Consider the following 19,635-nt stretch of genomic DNA (forward strand, 5'->3'; position numbering starts at 1 on the left):
TGCATAAAGGTGGCTCATGCAGAAATGGAAATCAGGCTAGGCTGGGTGAGAGGGCTGAACGCCTAGGGGAGTTGCAGTGGTGTAGGGAGGAGGCTGGCTGAGGGTATCCTGGTGAGGTGGCTGCCTGCCTCTGTGTGTGTGTGTGTGTGTGTGTGTGTGTGTGTGTGTGTGTGTAGGGTGTGTAGTGGTGTGTAAGGGTGTGTGTGTAGGGTGTGTAGTGGTGTGTAAGGGTGTGTGTGTGTAGGGATGTGTAGGGTGTGTAGTGGTGTGTAAGGGTGTGTGTGTGTGTGTGTAGGGATGTGTAGGGTGTGTAGTGGTGTGTAAGGGTGTGTGTGTGTATAGGGATGTGTAGGGTGTGTAGTGGTGTGTAAGTGTGTGTGTAGGGATGTATAGGGTGTGTAGTGGTGTGTAAGGGTGTGTGTGTGTGTGTGTGTGTGTGTGTGTGTCTGTGTCTGTGTCTGTGTGTGTGTGTGTGTATGTATGGGACTGATCTTTGGTCCTCCCTTACAAGCCAGGCTTAGAGGAAGAAATCTGAGTGATGTCCATTATACCTGGCTGGGAGATGTGGGACATTTCACAGCTTGTGATGTGTTTGGTGTATATTTAAATAAGAGGGAAAATGTTATGGAATAAAAGACAATGTTAGTTTTATTAAAAAATAGAAAATTATTTTAAAATTATATTTTAAGTTCCCAGTTCTTTTATCTATCCTTCTTCCTCTTCACTAATCTTCGAGGCAGTGTTTTATGTAGCCCAGGCTTGCCATGTAGCAGAGGATGACCTTGAGTTCCTGGTCATCCTGGTTTTACCCTAATAGTGCTAGCTAGTTTGCAGGCATGCACGACTGCACCGGGCTGCTTTTACTATCCCTTGCTCTTGTTTGTTAGGAAGAAGGAAGCTTTATGGAAGTGAACCTGGTTAGAAGGCTTAGTTCAGCAATACATAAAAACTTGTGATCAGAGCAGGCGACGCAGAGTCCTGAACTTTTATCCAAGTGTTAAATCCCAACCTCTGGGTTGTACCTCTGCAATGGGTGCAGCCTCCCCACCCAAATCTGAACAAACAGCCTGGAACAAGCAGGGTCTGCAAACACCCTGAGCAGGGCAAACACCCTGAGCAGGGCAAACGCACTCTGTCCAGGGCAAAGACCATCCCTGTGGAATAACATCAGGTTAGTGAAGCCCATGAATCCAAGGCTTGACAATATGCACATTCCAGAGAGTGAAACAGAGCCCCACAAAGACCCAGGGGCTTGGCATGTTTTTAGGTTGGGTGGGGCAGACAGGGATATACATGTTGAGTACAAGTTGGCATGCACCAAAGTTCTGTGTTATTGAACACAAAACAACATGCTGCTATCACTGGGCAGCACAGAAGTCTGAACAAAGGGGGTTCCATAGTGGGTTCAGGATAGGTTAGAAATGTTGCCCCTGAGGAGAGGTGAGTGGTAAATCCTGTTCTAGAAAAATCTTCATTGGACAGAATGCCTTGTACATTTTATAAGCCTCAGGGGGAAGGCCGTGTTGCAGAAATTTAAGACCAGAACGTGGTTGTGCCCCCTGTAGCAGAAGCCTGCACGCTCTGCAAAGGTTACTCCCTCCCTTGCTGCTGAGCCCAGGAGGACACAGAGCGCCTTGCATGTCCCATCTTAAGTCCTTGGCAACCACACAGGAGATTACATATGGATGCAATAGCAGAGTGGCTCTCAAACTGAGAGCTCCTTAGGAAGTGTCTGTTGATTCTCAGGTCACCTGAGCCCAGATGTGCCACCCGTGAAAAACACAAAGCAGTCTCCCTGTGCCTTCTAGACCTCACAGGGTCCCTCACGCTGTGGAGAGGGAGGGTTTTCTCTGCACTGAAAGTGGCCTACATTCCTGGCTAACCCCTCCTGTGGGATGATGTCACAGGTGAGGCGGGTACAAGATAGAAGGAGGCCTGTCATTGGACGAGAAGGAAGGATGGGCGGGAGAAAAGTTTGAGGGAAGAGGAGGAGACTGGGATGGAAAGGCTGGGAGAATGGAGAAGGGAGGGGAAGGCACCGAGAGAACATGGAGGCGGATGTTAAGATTCCACGCTGTACCTTCACAGGTTGTTATGAATGTTCTTTTTTTTTTCTTTTTTTCGGAGCTGGGGACCGAACCCAGGACCTTGCCCTTGCTAGGCAAGCGCTCACCACTGAGCTAAATCCCCACCCCTGTTATGAATGTTCTTAAGGGATGGATGTGTACAGGGCTCTGTATGTTTCGGTGGGCAATTATATCTCATCAATTGGATCAGAGGTTACTGTGTTGTGTGTTCTTCCTTGTGGCGATTTGACTTTGGGAGAGTGTGTGGCGGCAGAGATGCTGGGCCGCCACGGAGTTGGGATGTGTGTTTCTGGCAAGATATCTACCAGATATCATGGGGCACTGCGGTGCTGGATCGAGTGGGGGTAAAAGACAGCCATTTTTATAATTTTACAACAACACTCTCCAACCTCAGAGGATTAGGAGTTACTTTGTTGCTCTGTGAATGACCTACATGCTACTCTATGTTAAAACCTATCTGGGTTTGCTGCCTCATTCCTGTCACTCGAACACTTGAGAACCTGACTTGGGAGGACTGCTTCAGTTTAAAGTGAGCCTGTGCTAAAAGCTGAATTCTCGTCTCAGCTAGAGTGAGATCCTGTCTCTAAAAACTAAAAACAAACAAAAACCTAAAAGGTATAGCCATTGATTCATGATGGGGCATCAGATCCTCCTTCTGTTTGAGATGGGTGTGGTCAAATGATCTGTAGTCTTAGGTCAGAAATGGTGCTGCACCTCTAATCCCAGCACGCTAGAGGCAGAGGCAAGTGGATCTCTCAGATGGGCCTGGTCTAGATCGAGAGTCGTGAGAGGACTGTATGAGACCCTGCCTCAAAACAGCTACAACCAAAACAAAAGGAAGTGACATTTTAATCTAGCTGTCCTTCTCTATATTAGACTCGGTATTAAATAATCCACCTTTAAGGAGAAAATCAGCTTCTAGGGACTCACCAGAGGGAGGACTTCATTGTCACCAGCCAATGGACTTGTCATTTCTTTGGTCTGAAATGGCAAAGGCGACAAGGGTGTTGGGCTTCTGTTCATCTCACAGTCTTCGCTAATTCTAAAAGAGATCAAATGGATATCAGTGTCCTTCCCGAGTATATCTTAGTTCCCCGTCCACCACTGTGGTGATAAAACACCATGACCAAGACAACTTGTAAAAGAAAGTATTTAATTTTGCTTATAGTTTCAAAGGGTTAGCGTTCATAAGAATGGAGCAAAAGAGCAGCTGAGGGCTCACATCTTGTCTACAACCATAAAACAGAAAGCTAACTGGGAATGAATGGCATAAGTCTATCGAAGCCTCAAAGCCCTCCCCCAGGGACACACATACATCGTCCAGCAAGGCCACACCTCCAAATCCTTTCCAAATAGTTCCACCAACGGGGGACCACGTATTCCAATACAGAAGGCAGTGGGAGCCACTCTCATTCAAACTACCAGAGTGGCTACCAGAGGCTATTGTAGCTGAAAGTTTTGATTTCTCTGATGTTCAACTAGGGAGAACCAATCAAATGGTTGAGTTTGTCTGGGGTATTTCTTTGAAAATAGTCTTTCTGAATAATCTCAAATTTACTTTAAAAACTTGGATGAAGAGTGAAGAGGCAGAGAACACAGTGGTTGCTAGGTAGCCTCAGCCTTCCTAATTCTGTGCGGTGATTTTGTGTTTCCAGGCCATTTAAATAACTGAGGCACATTTGACAGAAACTTTAGAAGACAGAGCAGTGCTGCCGAGGGCAGTTCCAAGATGATTTAAGGTTCTCTGCTGTGCTTGCAGGTGTTCATAGCGACGTGCTTTGTGGATGGGAACTGTGTCACTGTATTAGCTGGCTCCTCTGGATTCACTAACTTACACCCACTTCCCACTCATGCCCTCCCAGACTTCTCACGAACAATCTGTTGGAGCCCTCTGCCTTCCTCTCGCGCTTTTGGAAGGGGTTCTCAGGACAGGTGCAGGACAGTGCATGTAAAACACCTAGAACATGGTGCCTGCTGCCGGTTACACCCAGTAAGGATAAAGAATCTAAGATGTGAAGTTAAATTAGTTACCCAATCATTTACATCCTTTTTCTTTCTGGAACTGTGCAATCGAGCCCAGGTTTTTGCAAAGAATGCTAGTGAAGTACCTTTCCCTGGGCTACACCCTACCTCTATTTGTGTCTTTTGTTAGAGGTAGGGTCTCCCCAGACTGTCCTTGAACTTGAAGTCCTGTTGTCCTAGTGCCTCTGCCTTCCTCTGACACCCAAGCCTTACTGAATGTGGGATTTTATGCCTTTGGCTCACTAGGCCCACGTCAATCATTTATTTTATGAATTTTTTTTTTTTTACTTTTGAGATTACAAAATAACTACATCATTTCCTTCTTTTCTTTTCTCTCCCCAAACTCTCCTATGCACCCCTCCTTACTCGCTTTCAAATTCATGGCCTCCTTTTTCATTAATTGCTACATGCATGTATGTATATATTTATATATTCCTAAATAAACTACACAGTCTGTCTAATGTTACTTTAGATTCCAAACAGGCGACAGCTTTACACAGCTCTGACACCTATGAACCACATCACCAAGTCGAACGGCACTGTAAGCCTAGATGTGCAGCAGTGGCATACACGCCTTGGTGATGACAGCTCTCTAATTGGACTTAAGGTCCACTCAACAGAGGGGTAATCATGCCTGGTGCTAGAAACCCAGCCAACTCCTCAGGGCAAGTGAAGTCATGAATCCTGGAGGAGAACCTACAATCTTACTAAACCCGCATAGTTCCTATCTATCTATCTATCTATCTATCTATCTATCTATCTATCTATCTATCTATCTATCTATTTATCTATGTATGAATGACACTCCTTACCCCCCAGGAAGGACACTTATGTTTGCAATAGTCAAAAGCCATTACAGAAAATCATACCTAATCAAAATGTAGAGTTGTGGAGCCCGTTCCCAGTGGATATATCTACGATAGAGCTGGTGTATTTAAGGCTCAGGGAACACTGCAGAAGACAGAACAGAAAGACTGGGAGAGCCAGAGGATGGCATTTGCTGTGAGACTGTCTGTCTCCCAGGAATGTCAGAAATCATACCCATATGGTCTCCCCAACATGACTGCCAATCGTGAACAGAACAACAGAGACACCAATGGACATGCCAGATTGGATGGGGAAAGGCCATGGTGTCTCAACTCTATACAAGGGACTACAGGCAACCAAGGTAGCCTTCCAGGAACACCAAATGCTCACCATACCAAGTGCTCAGCCCCGGAAACAGTTATTTACTTTAGAAGTGAGAATAGATAGCTAGGAACTGGTAACTTTGAATTCAAGCTCAACTTTTCCGGAAGTTGAGAGCCACAATAAGGATGAAAAACACTATGGAGTTTGTCAGTTGTGTAAATTATTGGGCAGGAAATGTACGTTTAAAAACAAAAACAAAACGAAACACTGGGAAGCTAAGCAAATAATGAAATAAAACAACATCCCTTAAAACTGGACCAAAGACCACACTGCCCAGCCTGTTTGGCTAAATGTCTTTCATGAAAGTGGGACTTAAAATCATCAAAGACCCTGAAAACACAAAAATCAGTTTGAAAGCACTTTATCCTTACTAATATACCCACGTTTCCCACAGGTGCCATCCATTTTCAAAGCTGCGTTTTGAAACAACTGAAACCCCCACACTGTGGTTTTCTGTTCGCTTCCAAAGCCCGGTCCACATAGACTTGCTTCTTATGCAGACAAATGACACAAAGCACCGTGCTAGGCCTCTGCAGTCAGCTCAGACAAACAAACAAAATGTGTTTCTTGGTTTTACGTTTCTTGAAATAAATCTTTCCCCTCCATTATCCCACACCATAATTACCATGGAAACAGAACAGCAAATTAAATGGAAATAGCATGGTTTATGATATGAACAATAGATGAAACATCTCATGGTTCAAACTGCGCAGTAACAATTGCATAGTGCACTCTCACAGACTCCCTGGCCTGTGTCTAGGGTCTACACTTCAGGGTGGACAAACAAGACAATTATAGAGGTGATCTGAGAAACATATGTATGTGTGTATGTGTGTTTATGTATGTGAATATGTGTGTGTAATCTTAACTATGCAGAAATTTTATGAAAGTACTATTTGTTCTAAATTATCTAAATAATTATCCCAATTATCCATTTTGCTGTGGATGCAGAGATGGCTTTATGGCAATAATTACTAGGATTTATGTAGGAATATTTTTTATATTATAAGATCAATAAAATATTGAGATTGAAGGAAAGGACTACATTATGAAGTAAAGTGCTTTGGCTTAAATCATGTTCATAGCTGAGAGCTCTTCTAAAACATGGCTATTCAAATACTTCATAAAACTGCCTTGCACAGAATGCTGCACATATCAATTTAAAGTGGGCTTAAAAAGGACTGCAGAGGGCTTTTAATATCCACTCACAGGTTGAACAGTTCAATTAGCTGTCCCTAGGCCCTGCTCTGTACGGCAGGCTCACTGCTGGGAGGGGAGGCACAACTCAGGGAGTGTGGGGTCTTGACTGCAGTTGTCAAGGTCTCTCACCTGTGGCCCCGCCTCTTCTCCAGCTCCTTCTCCTGGTCTACAGGATGATGTCCCAGCTAGGGATGAGACTCTATCCGTTATCACTGAGCTCCTCCTAGCCTTGTCTCCTCACTCCCCAAAAGCTCCCTATTCTATGACCTGTACTGTCTCCTGTCTTGGAACCTTTGCTGCTCCTTCTTGGCTCATAACACAGTATAGATTATAGGTTTATTTTTGGCGTCTAGATTCAAACCTTGAGAAGGGACCTGGCAAGGAGTAATGACAAACCTGCTAATTTTGTGGGGTTTTCCTATTAAACAATGTATTACTTAGATATGACTCCATCTTATTGATTAATATTCCGATTACTAATCTGTTCTCGGTTCATGATATAAGAATTTAAACCATGGGTTTACTATATGTGTGTGCACCTGGGTGGGCTAATGTGTCCCAACTGTGTGCAGGTGCTGGTGGAGGTCAGAGGGAGTCAAGTCCCCTGAACTGGAGTTAAAGGAGATTGTGAGTCAACTGATTTGGGTGCTGGCAGCCAAGCTCGGGTCCTCAGGAAGAACAGTCAGTGCTCTTAACCACCGAGCCATCTCTCCAGCCCTTGTGACTTCACTTTGAAGTGTGTATTCTCATATAAAGACAAGCTCCATTTATTACAAAATTGGTTTGTCATTAAAATTAGTTTTACATTAATAGTTCTGGGCCCCAGTACTCTAAATCAGCTGTAAATTATCCTGCAACTTCAAAACACTGTCTTTTAAGAACACTATTCAGAGCATCGTAACCAAATTCCATTATGTCTCATAAAAATTTTAGAGTGATGAGTATATTATTATTCTAGAAACTAAATGCTTTGAATCACCTAAAAGTGCTTCAGATTTCAAGTGAGTGAACATTAAAATATCACTTCAGAAAGGGGTGAAAAGGGGCTGGGGATTTAGCTCAGTGGTAGAGTGCTTACCTTGGAAGTGCAAGGCCCTGGGTTCGGTCCCCAGCTCCGGAAAAAAAAGAACCAAAAAAAAAAAAAAAGGGGTGAAAGACAACAGAAGTCAGGTTGTTTAAATCACTGACTGCTCGGATCTTCCTCCATGACAAGGGCTAATTCCTTAGACTGTGACCTTGAAGTTTTGTGGAGCCATTTTGTTTTTCCTTCTCCAAATAGTTTAACCCATTGATATGTAAAGATGATGGGTATTTTCTGGTTAACTTATGCCTGACAAATATCTGGATATACCCTACATGCACAGACCCACAACAATATATACATGTATAAACAATATATATATATATATAATATGTGCATATATGCACACAGATATAGACACATACATGCTCACATATACACATATACATATATAATCAAAACACACACATACCATACAAATGCATATACTCATATATACCACATATTTATACATACATATACATACATGCATACATGAATGCACACACACGCATATGCACATACAGCTTTTGCTACTTGACTCCCTGAGGCAGGCCGTAAAGGAGACTTCCTCTTCCACTGCTGGCACCAGCAGGGAGCTACCTGCTCTCTACCTTTTCACTGCTGAACTCAAAGTGTCCCCACATTGCAACAACTTTTCCCCATTGAGGGTTTTACATGGCAATAATTTTTTCAGGACATTTGAAATGCTGTTTCTTTTCAAAACCAGGTCACTGAAAAACACTGAAATCAGACAAAGCATTAAAACAAATTTAATGGAACTTTCAGCCAACGGAACTGGCAGTGGGAGCAGTTTTCTAGGCTGCTCATTAAGATAATCTCCTGCTGAGCCCTCTACCTCTTCCTGCCTCTGTCCCCCACTGTCTTGTTTTTGTTGGGCACTTTTAATACATGCTATACTGCCTGACAAAGGAAGGTGAAGGGCCAAGAAAAATATTTTTGAAATAAGTAACTGCAGAGTAATGGCTACCAGAGGTGCTCCAGGGAGTGAGGGGAGAGGCGGGAGCCCAGAGCCCTCAGTGACTCAGCCTGCAGCCACACAACCCAGTCTGGCATCTTCAGGGCTGTGCTTTGCTCTGGGAGACTGAAAGGAGTGAAGCACTTTGTGGGGTTCCTATTCCGGATTAGAAAATGACCTCTTAGAGTGGGTTTCCAGCGCTACTGAGAGTGACGTGTTCCGCCATCAGACAGCTTTGATGTGGCCAGGGCCTCCTCATTTCCCCACACTGTGTCCACTGAAGTCTCCAGGTACCCCACCACAGCACCTCCACGATGATGGCTCTCCAACCATGAGACTCCCACTATGACACCTGCACCACGTCGCTACCACCGTGGTGGAGTCTCTGCCATGGCACCCACACCATGACAACCACACATTACTCTCACCATGGCGCTTTCCTCATGGCAACCCCACTCGGACACTAGACATTCCTGTCACCATGGCACTCCCAGCTACAACACCACTACCACAGCATGGCTACCACGGCACCCCACCATGGCACCCCACCACAATGCCCACCACGGACGGCACCCCACCACAGCACCCCACCATGACACCTCACCACGGCACCCACATCAGGGCGCCCTCATTGTAGTACCACCACTATGACACCCTAACCAAGGTTTCCCCACCATTGTACCTTGACCTGCCCTCATTCTCTTTCTCCCCTTTCTACAGAGGGGTCAATTTAGCACTTTGGAGAGACTCGGGGCTAGTTTCAAAAAGCAATTGTTAGAATCCATCTTTGGAATTGGAGAGGTGGCTCCAGTTTCTAGAAACACTTGCTGCTCTTGCAGAAGACCAGGGTTTGGTTCCCAGCACCTGGGTAGTACTTCACGGCCATCTGGAACTCTAGTGTCAGGGGATCCATCCCTGACTTCTGGCCTTGGTGGACACCCAGCATGCACATGGGGCACGTACTGACATGCAGACAAAACATACATATATACATAAAAATAAACCTAAAACTGAAAAGAATCCATCCTAGTATCCATAGGCTTGAGATAGTAAAGGGAGAACACTGCTCTAAAGTCTTAAGAATGTTAAACAGAAGGTGCTGGAGAGATGGCTCAGTGGTTAAGAGCACTGACTGCTCTTCCAGAGGTCCTGAGTTCAATTCCCAGCAACCACATGGTAGTTCACAACCATCTGTAATGGGATCTGATGCCCTCTTCTGATGTGTCTGATGACAGTGACAGTGCACTCACATGAAATAAATAAATCTTTAAAGAAAAGAATGTTGAGCAGACTCCCTGGCCCCTATTTTGGTTGGTTCCATAGACTTTGCTTAGCTACTAAGAAAAGCCCTGGCATCACCTTCAAGCTTCAGGTTTAGCTATTAGCTTGGTCACCAAAATACACATTTTAGCCACCGTGAATTATCACTAAGGTATTAATATTGCAAATACAAATTACTAATAATATTAGTGATGGTGATGAACACACATGCAACTACACATACTACATGGATCCCCTCATACAATCTCCACTAACACCCTACAGACAGGAAACCGTGACAACACAGCTAGGTGTTCATGCTGTCAGGTTTCTGAGGTCAGGTTAAGTTGCAGTGAGTGTGGACCTTCTGAGTCAGCATGAAATATGAAAAGGCCCATGTCGGACAGGTGTGACGAAGCCAGCATACCATAGCCCTTCCCACAAACCCACAATAAACCAGCGTCTCCATGGCCCTGAGAAGTGCTATGGGAAAAGAGTTGCTGTGCCAAGCATTTTGTAGGCTTGAGGAAGCAGTGGTCTGCCTCCAGAGACCTTTAGTTAAAACTGAGTTCGCTAGCATGGCTCATTGTTAACACATCCACTCGGGATGTGAGCTGACCCATTTTAGAGATCATGGGGGTAAAATGGAGAGCACTCACTGTTCTTCCATGCACTGCTCTCACTGCCGTGACCAGCTCTAAGTCACCACAAATGACAACCCCAAGGACCTGCATCATGGGAGGACAGGAAGAAGTGACACCTCCCCATGTTCTCTGTTTTGCTTTAACATCAGATTTAACAGAGTAAATTCTAGCTTTCCCCACTCTCATGCTGTTAAAAAAGTAGTAATACTACAAATAGTTACTTGTGGAGCACGTCTTCTCGCACAAAGGTTCAGTACTTTTTACACAGGGCATCCAGGCTCCTGTGCTGTCACCACCTCATAGGCTACAAACGCCTGCGGAGGTCGTCGCTTTACATTACGTATACATTTCCCCCAAGGGATTTCTAAATGTCTCTTCTTTATGGCCAAGCCAGCATACCTGTCTCCACCGGTCTCCGTTTTCAGCTGGCTCTGGTAGATGTATGCCCCTGCTCCTTCATAGCTGCTCTGATTGGACCACGCTGCCTTTCCATTGATGTGGAGCTTGGCGAGATCGCTTCGGAGCCTCTCGTTCTCGTATTCAAGCTTGTTAATTGATGTGTGCCTCGAATGCTCCTTGTTACTAAAGTCCACAGTCTGGGGAGTAAAATAGACCCCCACTGAGTGGACGGACACGGGACACTCGTTTTCCACGTCTAGACTCCTAGGTTGGCAAGGCCCTTTCATTTGAGCTGGGCGATGTGTTTTTTGTGAACTCTGTTCCCCCTAAAGATTTTAGAGATAAATTAAATTACTGGTATTAATAAATTAATTGAGATACATTTTAAAAGACTTTTAATGGCTGCATTAAAGAGGTGTTCAGTTTATTTAATCACTCCTATTCTTGAGAATAGAGTCTTGTTTCAAAGTCATCAATAGAGCTGAGAGTTCCTCGCTGGCAGTCCTTTAGAACATTAGGACAAACTGAATGAAGGCCTTTGGGGACCTCAATGGCAATGCTACTCCTGTGCCACATTGCTCTCGTGCATTCAGGGCTGGAGAGATGGGGCAGAGGACCTGAGCTCAGTTCCCAGCGCCCACACTGGGCGTCTCACAATTACATGGAATGCCAACTCCAGGGGCTCTGACACCCTTTTCTGGCCTCCAAGGGCATATGAACATAACATACACACTGAAATAAAAATGAAAATAAATCCTGAAAAGAATCTCATCAGTTCCCACCAATAGTGACCTAAAGGTCTTGTTTTAATCCACTCACAATTCAATACCGCTATTCGTCGGATTTTAACCCACTCACAATTCAATACCACTATTCGTCGAATTTGTCAATGGCTGAGAAGCAGCAACCTTGGTTGCTGAAGTTGCGTGCGTATACATGGTCTTTTTTCACTCTATGTGGTCTCGGCTGCTTCTTGTATTCTTTGGCTGTTTTCCCACTTAGGAGTTGCTGGTTACTAATATCAGAATGTGTTTTAACACTAGGAGAGAGATCCTGAGTTTCTCTGCTTGGTTGAAAATATGGTTTTTTTTTCCTGATTTTTAAAAGGTATTTTTAAAGTTTTAATTGTGGTATGAGCCATGTTTCTCTGAAAAGGAACTTCTTTGCTGTAATTTAGTAAAATGCCACCTTTCCTTTGCCTGTTCCTCTTTGCCTCTTTTATAAGAACTATTAAACATTACTTTCACTTTCTTCTATGTGTTTTATGATTTCATTATTTCACATTTAATTCTTTACCTCATTTTGAGTTCGTTTTGCTATAAAGCTAGAGAAGACAGTAAAAATAATAAATTATCCAATTATTCAAATTGCATATTGATTAAAACATTCAGCCCCACTGCTGGTGATGTAACAAATTACATGGTGGACTTATTGTGGAGCGGGGTCGAGATCTGGGCCATTTTGCCGCATTGATCTTACAGTTGAGACAGAGCCAGCACTGTACATTGGGAGCACAGTCGATTATAGTGGAGTTCTGCTGCCCGATATATTAATGCCCCACTCTGAGGCTGTGAAATGAAATGTATTTAAATCCCAAAATGAATGGTTTAAGCAAGAGGCTTAGAGATTTCTCAGGCTGTTTTAATTAGACACTGCAGGAAGTTTTCAGGGCAGGTGTGTTGTGTGTATGTGTGTGTGTATGTGTGTGTGTGTGTGTGTGTGTGTGTTCACTCTGTGAATGCTTGCTTGCTTGTATGTGCATACGTGCACATGTGTGTGTGTTCTTCTCATAAAGCTTTGTAAAACAGACTCTTCTCACACAGCCAGTCCTAGGAAAGCTGTGTTCGGCGCTCTCTTGTCCTCTCCGTCCTCCCAGTCCTGTGTATTGAACATCCCAAGCTGCACTGGGGCTGACGGTACAGCAGTTCTCTGGGATCAGAAGGGCAATACCTTAGCATAAAATGCTTGACTCAAGCGACTCGTCACCTTTGAAGCTCCAAACAGTTGAGGTTTGAGGCCTAGAAAACTAAATGCTCGGAGCTTAAACATTTCTTTTTTCTTACAAGCATTGAGAAGCATTGACATAGAATAATACAATCACAATCACTCCAAACTCCTCACATTGTCAATAACTGCTCACTGGTATTCATTCATGCCGCCATATTAATATGGCCGACTATGGCAGCTTAGGAAGTGCAGAGGAAGGTCTGGCTTCTGGGAGAAGACTCTCAGGACTTCTCTAAGCATCTCCCTGACACCTGGAGAGACTTAGCCACCCATCCTGTGACTGACCCGGCCAATCTTCCTTCACTGCTAGAGGGAGCTGCCCACAGAGTGGGTTTCTCACCACTGCACGGGCATCTTGGCCAACTTTCTTTTCTAGGGAAGGAAGCAGAGACCTTCAGAGTTAGACAGCCAGAAACATTCTCAAAGCTGCATTTGCTTAGATAGGACCAATTTCAAGTAGTGGGGCTGCTGGAGCGATGGCTCACTGGGTAAGAGTGCTTGCCGCTCTCGCAGAGGCCCCCAGCTCTGAGCAACCGGTAACTCCTAACTCCGGCTGCAGGGAGTTAGACACGCTCCCGGTCTCTGCGAGCGATGTACGCATGCGGCCTTCAGACACACATTACCCCACCCAACAAAACGGGAAAGGAAAACCAACTACTATTTTAATATTATCCAAATATCACAAATGTTAGAAGGCTGAATATGACGCATATAGCTTTGTTTCTTTCTGCCTAAGGCAAAGTTTAAGTTTATATTTATCTAACTATTGCTGAAGTAATCTGATTGTGGATTTTTATACTTACAGAATTTTAATAAACACGAATAATAGTCTTTTTTTCATAAAATTTGAAAAGTGTAACAAAGTAAAATAAACCAGCAATTGGAAACTGATAAACTCCAATAATAAATAAAATAGGGGGCTGGAGAGCGGTCTCAGTTGTGAGAGGCCTGGCTGGTTTTCCAGAGGATTCAGCTTTTCCCAGCACCCATAGAATAGCTCACAGTCACCTGCAATTCCAGTCCCAGGGTGTCTGATGTTCTATTCTGGTCTGCACAGGAACCACACACTTGTGGTACATAGACACAGATAGATGCAAACCGTCATACAAACAAAATAAAAATAAAGGTTCAAATTTATTCAAGTAATAGAACCCTCAAAGCCCCTACCTTTACGTGCTAGTAAGCAGAATGTGTGAGTCATAGCCAAAACAAATGAAAGAGAGTGTGTTCAATTATCCAAGACCAAGAGACAGAAAGAAAACTAAGACCAGAATTGGGTATGACCGTTCATGTCTGGAACCCTGACACGCAGGAGGCTGAGACAGGAGTTCAAGGCCAGCCTCAGACAAGTAACGAGACCCTATCTCAAACAGGAAAACCTAACAACAGAACTCTGGTATGCAGTTGTAGGCTCTAACTAACCTCAGTAGTAAGGAAATAAACTGAAGCAGACACATTTTCTAAAAAGATACAGATTATCCAAGTGACCTTAGGGGGAAAAATAGATTTGAATGAACGGAGACAGAAAGGTAAAGGCTGATCTCAGTTAAGTTTTGCAGTAGACATCCCATAGCCAGACACCTCCTGCGAGTTTAAAAACAGTGTAACTTTAAAACCACTGCAACGAGTTGTGGCCAAACCTTACTTTAAATATCATCACATCCAAGCCAGTACTGTGCTAAAACTGACCGAGCGTGACAACTATGGGCCAAATGTGGCTCCCTACAAAGCTGTTGAAGTCCTAACCCTGGTCCCTCAGAATATGACCTTATTTTAAAACAAGGGCTTCCCAGAAGTCCTGAATTGAATTCCCCAGGCAAAAGGGAAAATTTGACTCAAGAGGACCGTGGGACAATTCAGACATGGGACCACAGCACACTGAGATAGAAGAGGGAGGGATCCAGCACAGAGATCAGAGGAGTGTGGCCCTGAGGGCATCTGTTTGGGACTAATGGCCTCCTCCTGGTGTCCTCTGTGAGTTATTATGTCCTGCTGTTTTTAAGCAAACACACTGTGGCATCAAGCTAATTTAGGACTGGGAAGATTTATCTCAGGAACCTCATTTGGACAAAATCAGGAAATATGTCAACTATGGTCCCTAACACATCAATAAAAGAAAGGGGAGACTCACACAGAGTCATCTGTTGAAAAGGCTCAGAGAGACACTATAGCAGCTGCATTTCACAGTACAGCAGAAAGAACAACCCAGGGTCATGAATGGAAAACAAATTTACATCCCTCAAAACTCCCAAAATGTGACATTTATAGTCAGAAACTGGAAAACTTCCCAGCAAGTGCTGTCATGGCTCAAGATTTCCCCAGAGGTCTCGTCGAAGGCAGTGGAACGAGAACAGATGTGTGTGTGTGTGTGTGTGTGTGTGTGTGTGTGTGTGTGTGTGGTGGGGTGTGTGTGTGTGGGTGTGGGTGTGTGTGGGGGTGGGGGTGTGTGGGGTGTGTGTGTGGGGTGGGGTGGGGTGTGTGTGTGTGTGTGGGTGTGTGTGTGGGGGTGTGTGTGTGTGTGGGGTGTGTGTGTGTGGGGTGTGTGTGGTGGTGTGTGTGTGTGTGAGTGTGTGTGTGGGTGTGTGTGTGGGTGTGTGGGGGTGTGTGTGTGAGTGTATGTGTGGGTGTGTGTGGTGGGGTGTGTGTGTGTGTGTGGGTGTGTGTGTGGTGGGGTGTGTGTGTGTGTGGGTGTGTGTGTGTGTGGTGGGGTGTGTGTGGGGGGGGTGTGTGGGGTGTGTGTGTGGGGGGGTGTGGGTGTGTGTGTGGGTGTGTGTGTGTGGGGGGTGTGGGGGGTGTGTGTGTGGTGGTGGGGTGTGTGTGTGTGGGTGTGTGGGGGTGTGTGTGTGAGTGTGTGTGTGTGTGGGTGTGTGTGGTGGGGTGTGTGTGTGTGGTGGGGTGTGTGTGTGTGTGTGGGGTGTGGGGGGTGTGTGTGTGGTGGTGGGGGTGTGTGTGTGGGTGTGTGGGTGTGTGTGTGGGTGTGTGGGTGTGTGTGTGTGGGGGGTGTGGGTGTGTGTGTGGGGGGTGGGGGTGTGTGTGGGAGGGGGTGTGGGGTGTGGGGGGGTGGGGGTATGTGTGTGGGTTGTGTGTGTGGGGGGGGGCACTACACTTGCTCCGTGTCCTGCAGAAGGCATAGAATAAGTTGAACTTTCTTCAATATTATCAATTAGCTGCTTAATGTGCTAAAAGCAAAACAGTCCATTTATAACAGTGACAAGAACTGTAAATAACTTGGGAAATAATTTTAAAGGAAGAAAACACGAACTGGTTAAAGAAAAATTACATTATTGGGAAACGTGTTATAAGGAAATGGGAAGTCATGCTATATCTTATTATAATAAAAACATTAAGTCTTCAAAGTTAATACAAAAATGAATTCAATTTCAGATAGAACACGCAGGAAATTACGAGGAGAAACCTGGTACATCGAGCTTGGTCTGTGTGAACATTTTAACTGTGCTCTTACATAGTGCGTTTCAAAGTACAATTTAAATGGATCGAGCAATTGGTTGTAAAAGATAAAACCTCTGAAAAAAATACAAAACCTTGTATGTGCATGTGGAGAGCCCTGCTACCAAAGAAGGGAGCTCCCAAGGCACCTATCGAGAGACGGTGGCCTTTGACAAGCCAAATTTAAAACTTCTCCTGGGTGAAAACAAACTTATAGAAAGCTGCTCCAGACAGGCATGCCGGGATGTTTTTAGGACATATTTATTCAGGTGAAAATATGAAAAATTTTCGAATACACTAGGGGTAAAATAGTTTTTGGTATAACCATACCATGGAATATTATAAAACTGTCACGAAGGGCAAATATGCTTGAGCCGGTTGGTGTAGAGAGGCACTTTGGAGCAAACAAAATAAGATACACAGAAGTATATTTGTGTATGTGAGCCTAGTTAAAAAATATCTGTGTGTGTGTGTGTGTGTGTGTGTGTGTGTGTGTGTGTGCGCGCGCGCGCAAGTGAGTATGTGTACTGCACACTTTCACACACCTTGCACCTTTCGTATACAGAAGCCTGAAGGAATCAGAAGCCGGTGTCAGATCTCCTGCAAGTGGACTTGGCAGGGAGCGGCCGAGTGAGAGTGGGGAACTGAATCGCATCCTATCCAAGAACAAATGTTCTTAAATTCTGAGCCATCCACTTATCCCCGTGGCCTTCAGTTTTTAATGATAAAATCCCCAGATAAGCACGTATGTGTGCTTATGTAGGTGTGTAAATACACGAAGTGATGATGCAAACCGAGTAGTTGCTGTCTACTGCCTGGCACTTGGAACAAGATGTGGAAGAGAAGGGGTAGAGAGGCTGAAGCAGGGACCGTGCTGTGAAGTCACCTGCCTGCACATATTGGTTTAATTCAGTTATGTACAGAGGGTGAGTATAAACTTCCCTAGCACTACAGCAGGGGGTCAGCTCTGGGCAAAGCTCGAGTTACTCATCTAATTGGTGGAGTCTATCACCCTATCTTGGCTGTGCACATGGTGTGTGTGTGTGTGTGTGTGTGTGTGTGTGTGTGTAGCAACAGGAGCCACCGCTTGCTTGTTAGCACAGCCCCCTCTGCTGTTGGGGAATCGGCGGGGTGGATGTGGGTGATTAGCAGCTGCTTTTCTATCTTTGTGTGTTTGACTCCTTTAAAAAGCAGATGATACAGAGGGTCAAAGCCAAAAGCCTCCAGGAGCAAAGTGAAGTCCCTCAGCTGGACTGTGGTGACCTGGGATATATACAAACACTTGGATTGAACTGATGTACATATGTATGTATATGTAATATATTCTATGTATGTGTACACATATGTATATATGTCACTTCAATATATGTGTATATATTCATATACAATATACACAGATGTGTATGCATGTGTGTATGTATATGTACAAATATATCTATCTTCATGGAGCGGGGGTTCATTTTTGTGTCCCACGATAAGGAAGGAGAAGGCAGAGGTGACGGGTAGGTTTTTAATGTAGCACATAGGGAGACCAGCAAGCTTCCCTTTTATCCATCTGTGCTCCAATCACAGGATCCACAGCCATGCTCAAGGAAGAAGGGAGAGTGCTTCCAGATGCTTCTACTGTCTTGATGCTGGAATACGGACTCATGTGAGAACAGGTGCACAACACGACAGACGTAGAACATTGGCTTCAGAAGGGGCTGGCCAAGCCTCGACCTGCTTCTCATTATTACGGCTAAAGGAACAGGCTAGCTGAAGCAGCCATGGTGCCCAATTTTTTTATGTTACCTTTCTGTTCCTTGAACAGTTAAAAAAAATAATGGCAGGACTTTTCTCTAAGTGAATGAAAGAAAATACAACAAATAATGCTAATATTTCAATTTTCTACCAACAAGAGTTCTTCTACAAAATCCAACCATCGACTGCTAGACAATGGAGGTGAGAGGCTTGGAGCCATTTAAGTTGTTTATGAGAACAGGTAGAGTCAGGGTCTAATTCATATATTCGGTTAACAAACACTGTTGGCTTGCTCTATCCTGAGCTGTTGGTCATGCCAACTTCCTGATTGTCATCAAGTTGAAAGAGACAAGCCACAAAACAAGTCAGCCAAATATAAATCAAACAAGAACGGAACAAATCATTCTGATTCGGATTTGAGGGGAGGGTTTCTCTGAGCATAAGGTTGGCACCCAATTCCGGCTGTCGAGGATATAGGGTTTCAAGCAATTGCAGGATTAAAAGCTAGGAAACTGCATGCTTTGCATGTTTGAGAAATGATCAGAAATGAGCCCAAACCAGGGGTCCGAGCCTGGGCAAGCCACTGCGGTAGGCAGTGCAGTAGGCAGTGCGCAGCTCGGCGCTCCTGGCGCGCATGCTCAGTGACCACACTGATGATCCGCCCTGACCAGCCAAGCTACCTCCTGTTCAGTTTGGGGGAATGAATTCAGCGCATTACCAAGTACCGTGCAGGGTCTAAGTCTCCCATCATTCCCTTCAGGTGTGTGTTTTCTGTTCTGACAGCTTTGTATCTTCTGTCTGAGATCTGAAAGATTAGCAGATAAAAGGCATGTGTAAAACTCGCGATGGGAGCTCGTCATCTTCATTAACTCTGTCCAGGTGGGTGCAAATCCTTTCTGTGGCGTGGAGGAAAACATCCACCCTCCCACCACTTGGGTTCTCTTCCTCCCCCACCAACTTCCTGTTTGAGCAGTGCTAAATCTGAAACACTTAAATATTTACTTTTCCCTACCAAGTCTGAAATTCCATTTCTCACATACAGGAATTATAATCACAATGAAGAAAACTTCTCGAAAATCCTCTTGTCCGTTGCACTTCTTCAATGCCCAGTTAACGTTTACAGTAAGCGTACATGGCTTTAATCCGCTCCTTCTGGTGTTCTGGCTTGCTCCCTTGTGTGCCTATGACTTGCTTCTGTAGCTCTTTCTTCTTTCCCTGGTGTCATCTACCTGAATGTTGGGATGACAGATTCGTGCCCCCATACCTGGCTCATTACTATACGAAACCCTTGCTTTAAACATATTTACGTTTGTGAATTAGAAGATACATGCTCACTGACAAAGTCCGGGAAAGATGGCAGTATGAAAACGAAAGGGGTCGTTCTTGCAGCTGCCCCTGACTGCAAGGCGCCCTGAGGTGCGCGAAGTGCCCTGTGCTGGCTTTCCGTGTGTGTGGTACAAACTGGTCAGTCTGCGGCCCATAACGTGATGAAGGCCCAATCTTTTCTGTTTTTGTACATACACGAGATTGAACTGCTCTTATGGAAATTGTCTCGATTCATGTTTTGTGCTCTGAAATCACCTACATTTAGAGTGAAAG

At 44.8% G+C, this 19,635-nt stretch overlaps 1 protein-coding gene and 1 long non-coding RNA gene across 37 annotated transcripts in view; one reads left to right on the forward strand and one right to left on the reverse strand.

Annotated features, from left to right (window-relative positions):
* LOC148003962 (uncharacterized) overlaps window positions 1–19,635 on the forward strand; it is a 36,656-nt gene that overhangs the window by 15,814 nt on the left and 1,207 nt on the right. For 3 of the 4 annotated variants that reach the window (XR_015627534.1, XR_015627532.1, XR_015627531.1), the window contains 4 exons: window positions 16,862–17,222; window positions 17,869–18,237; window positions 18,820–18,915; window positions 19,079–19,158. This is a non-coding gene — a long non-coding RNA (uncharacterized LOC148003962). Of the gene's footprint in view, window positions 1–2,001; window positions 2,089–16,861; window positions 17,223–17,868; window positions 18,238–18,819; window positions 18,916–19,078; window positions 19,159–19,635 lie in introns of those variants that run through there. The other variant, XR_015627533.1, reaches the window with a different exon arrangement.
* Window positions 1–19,635, reverse strand: part of Deup1 (deuterosome assembly protein 1) — a 62,411-nt gene that overhangs the window by 1,158 nt on the left and 41,618 nt on the right. For 3 of the 33 annotated variants that reach the window (XR_015626588.1, XR_015626587.1, XR_015626590.1), the window contains 3 exons: window positions 18,762–18,841; window positions 10,843–11,039; window positions 3,018–3,068 (listed from right to left, as the gene is read on the reverse strand). Coding sequence is in view for 24 of the 33 variants with exons in the window: in XM_087561687.1 (XP_087417813.1) it covers window positions 3,018–3,129; window positions 10,843–11,168; window positions 18,755–18,841 (525 nt within the window). In the remaining 9 variants the exon portion in view is untranslated. Of the gene's footprint in view, window positions 1–3,017; window positions 3,130–10,842; window positions 11,169–17,791; window positions 17,931–18,754; window positions 18,842–19,048; window positions 19,266–19,635 lie in introns of those variants that run through there. The other 30 variants (XR_015626586.1, XR_015626585.1, XR_015626589.1 and 27 more) reach the window with 13 other exon arrangements.

Source organism: Rattus norvegicus, chromosome 8 (assembly GCF_021556685.1).
Source record: "Rattus norvegicus strain SHRSP/BbbUtx chromosome 8, alternate assembly SHRSP_T2T, whole genome shotgun sequence".
Taxonomy (NCBI): Eukaryota; Metazoa; Chordata; class Mammalia; order Rodentia; family Muridae; genus Rattus; species Rattus norvegicus.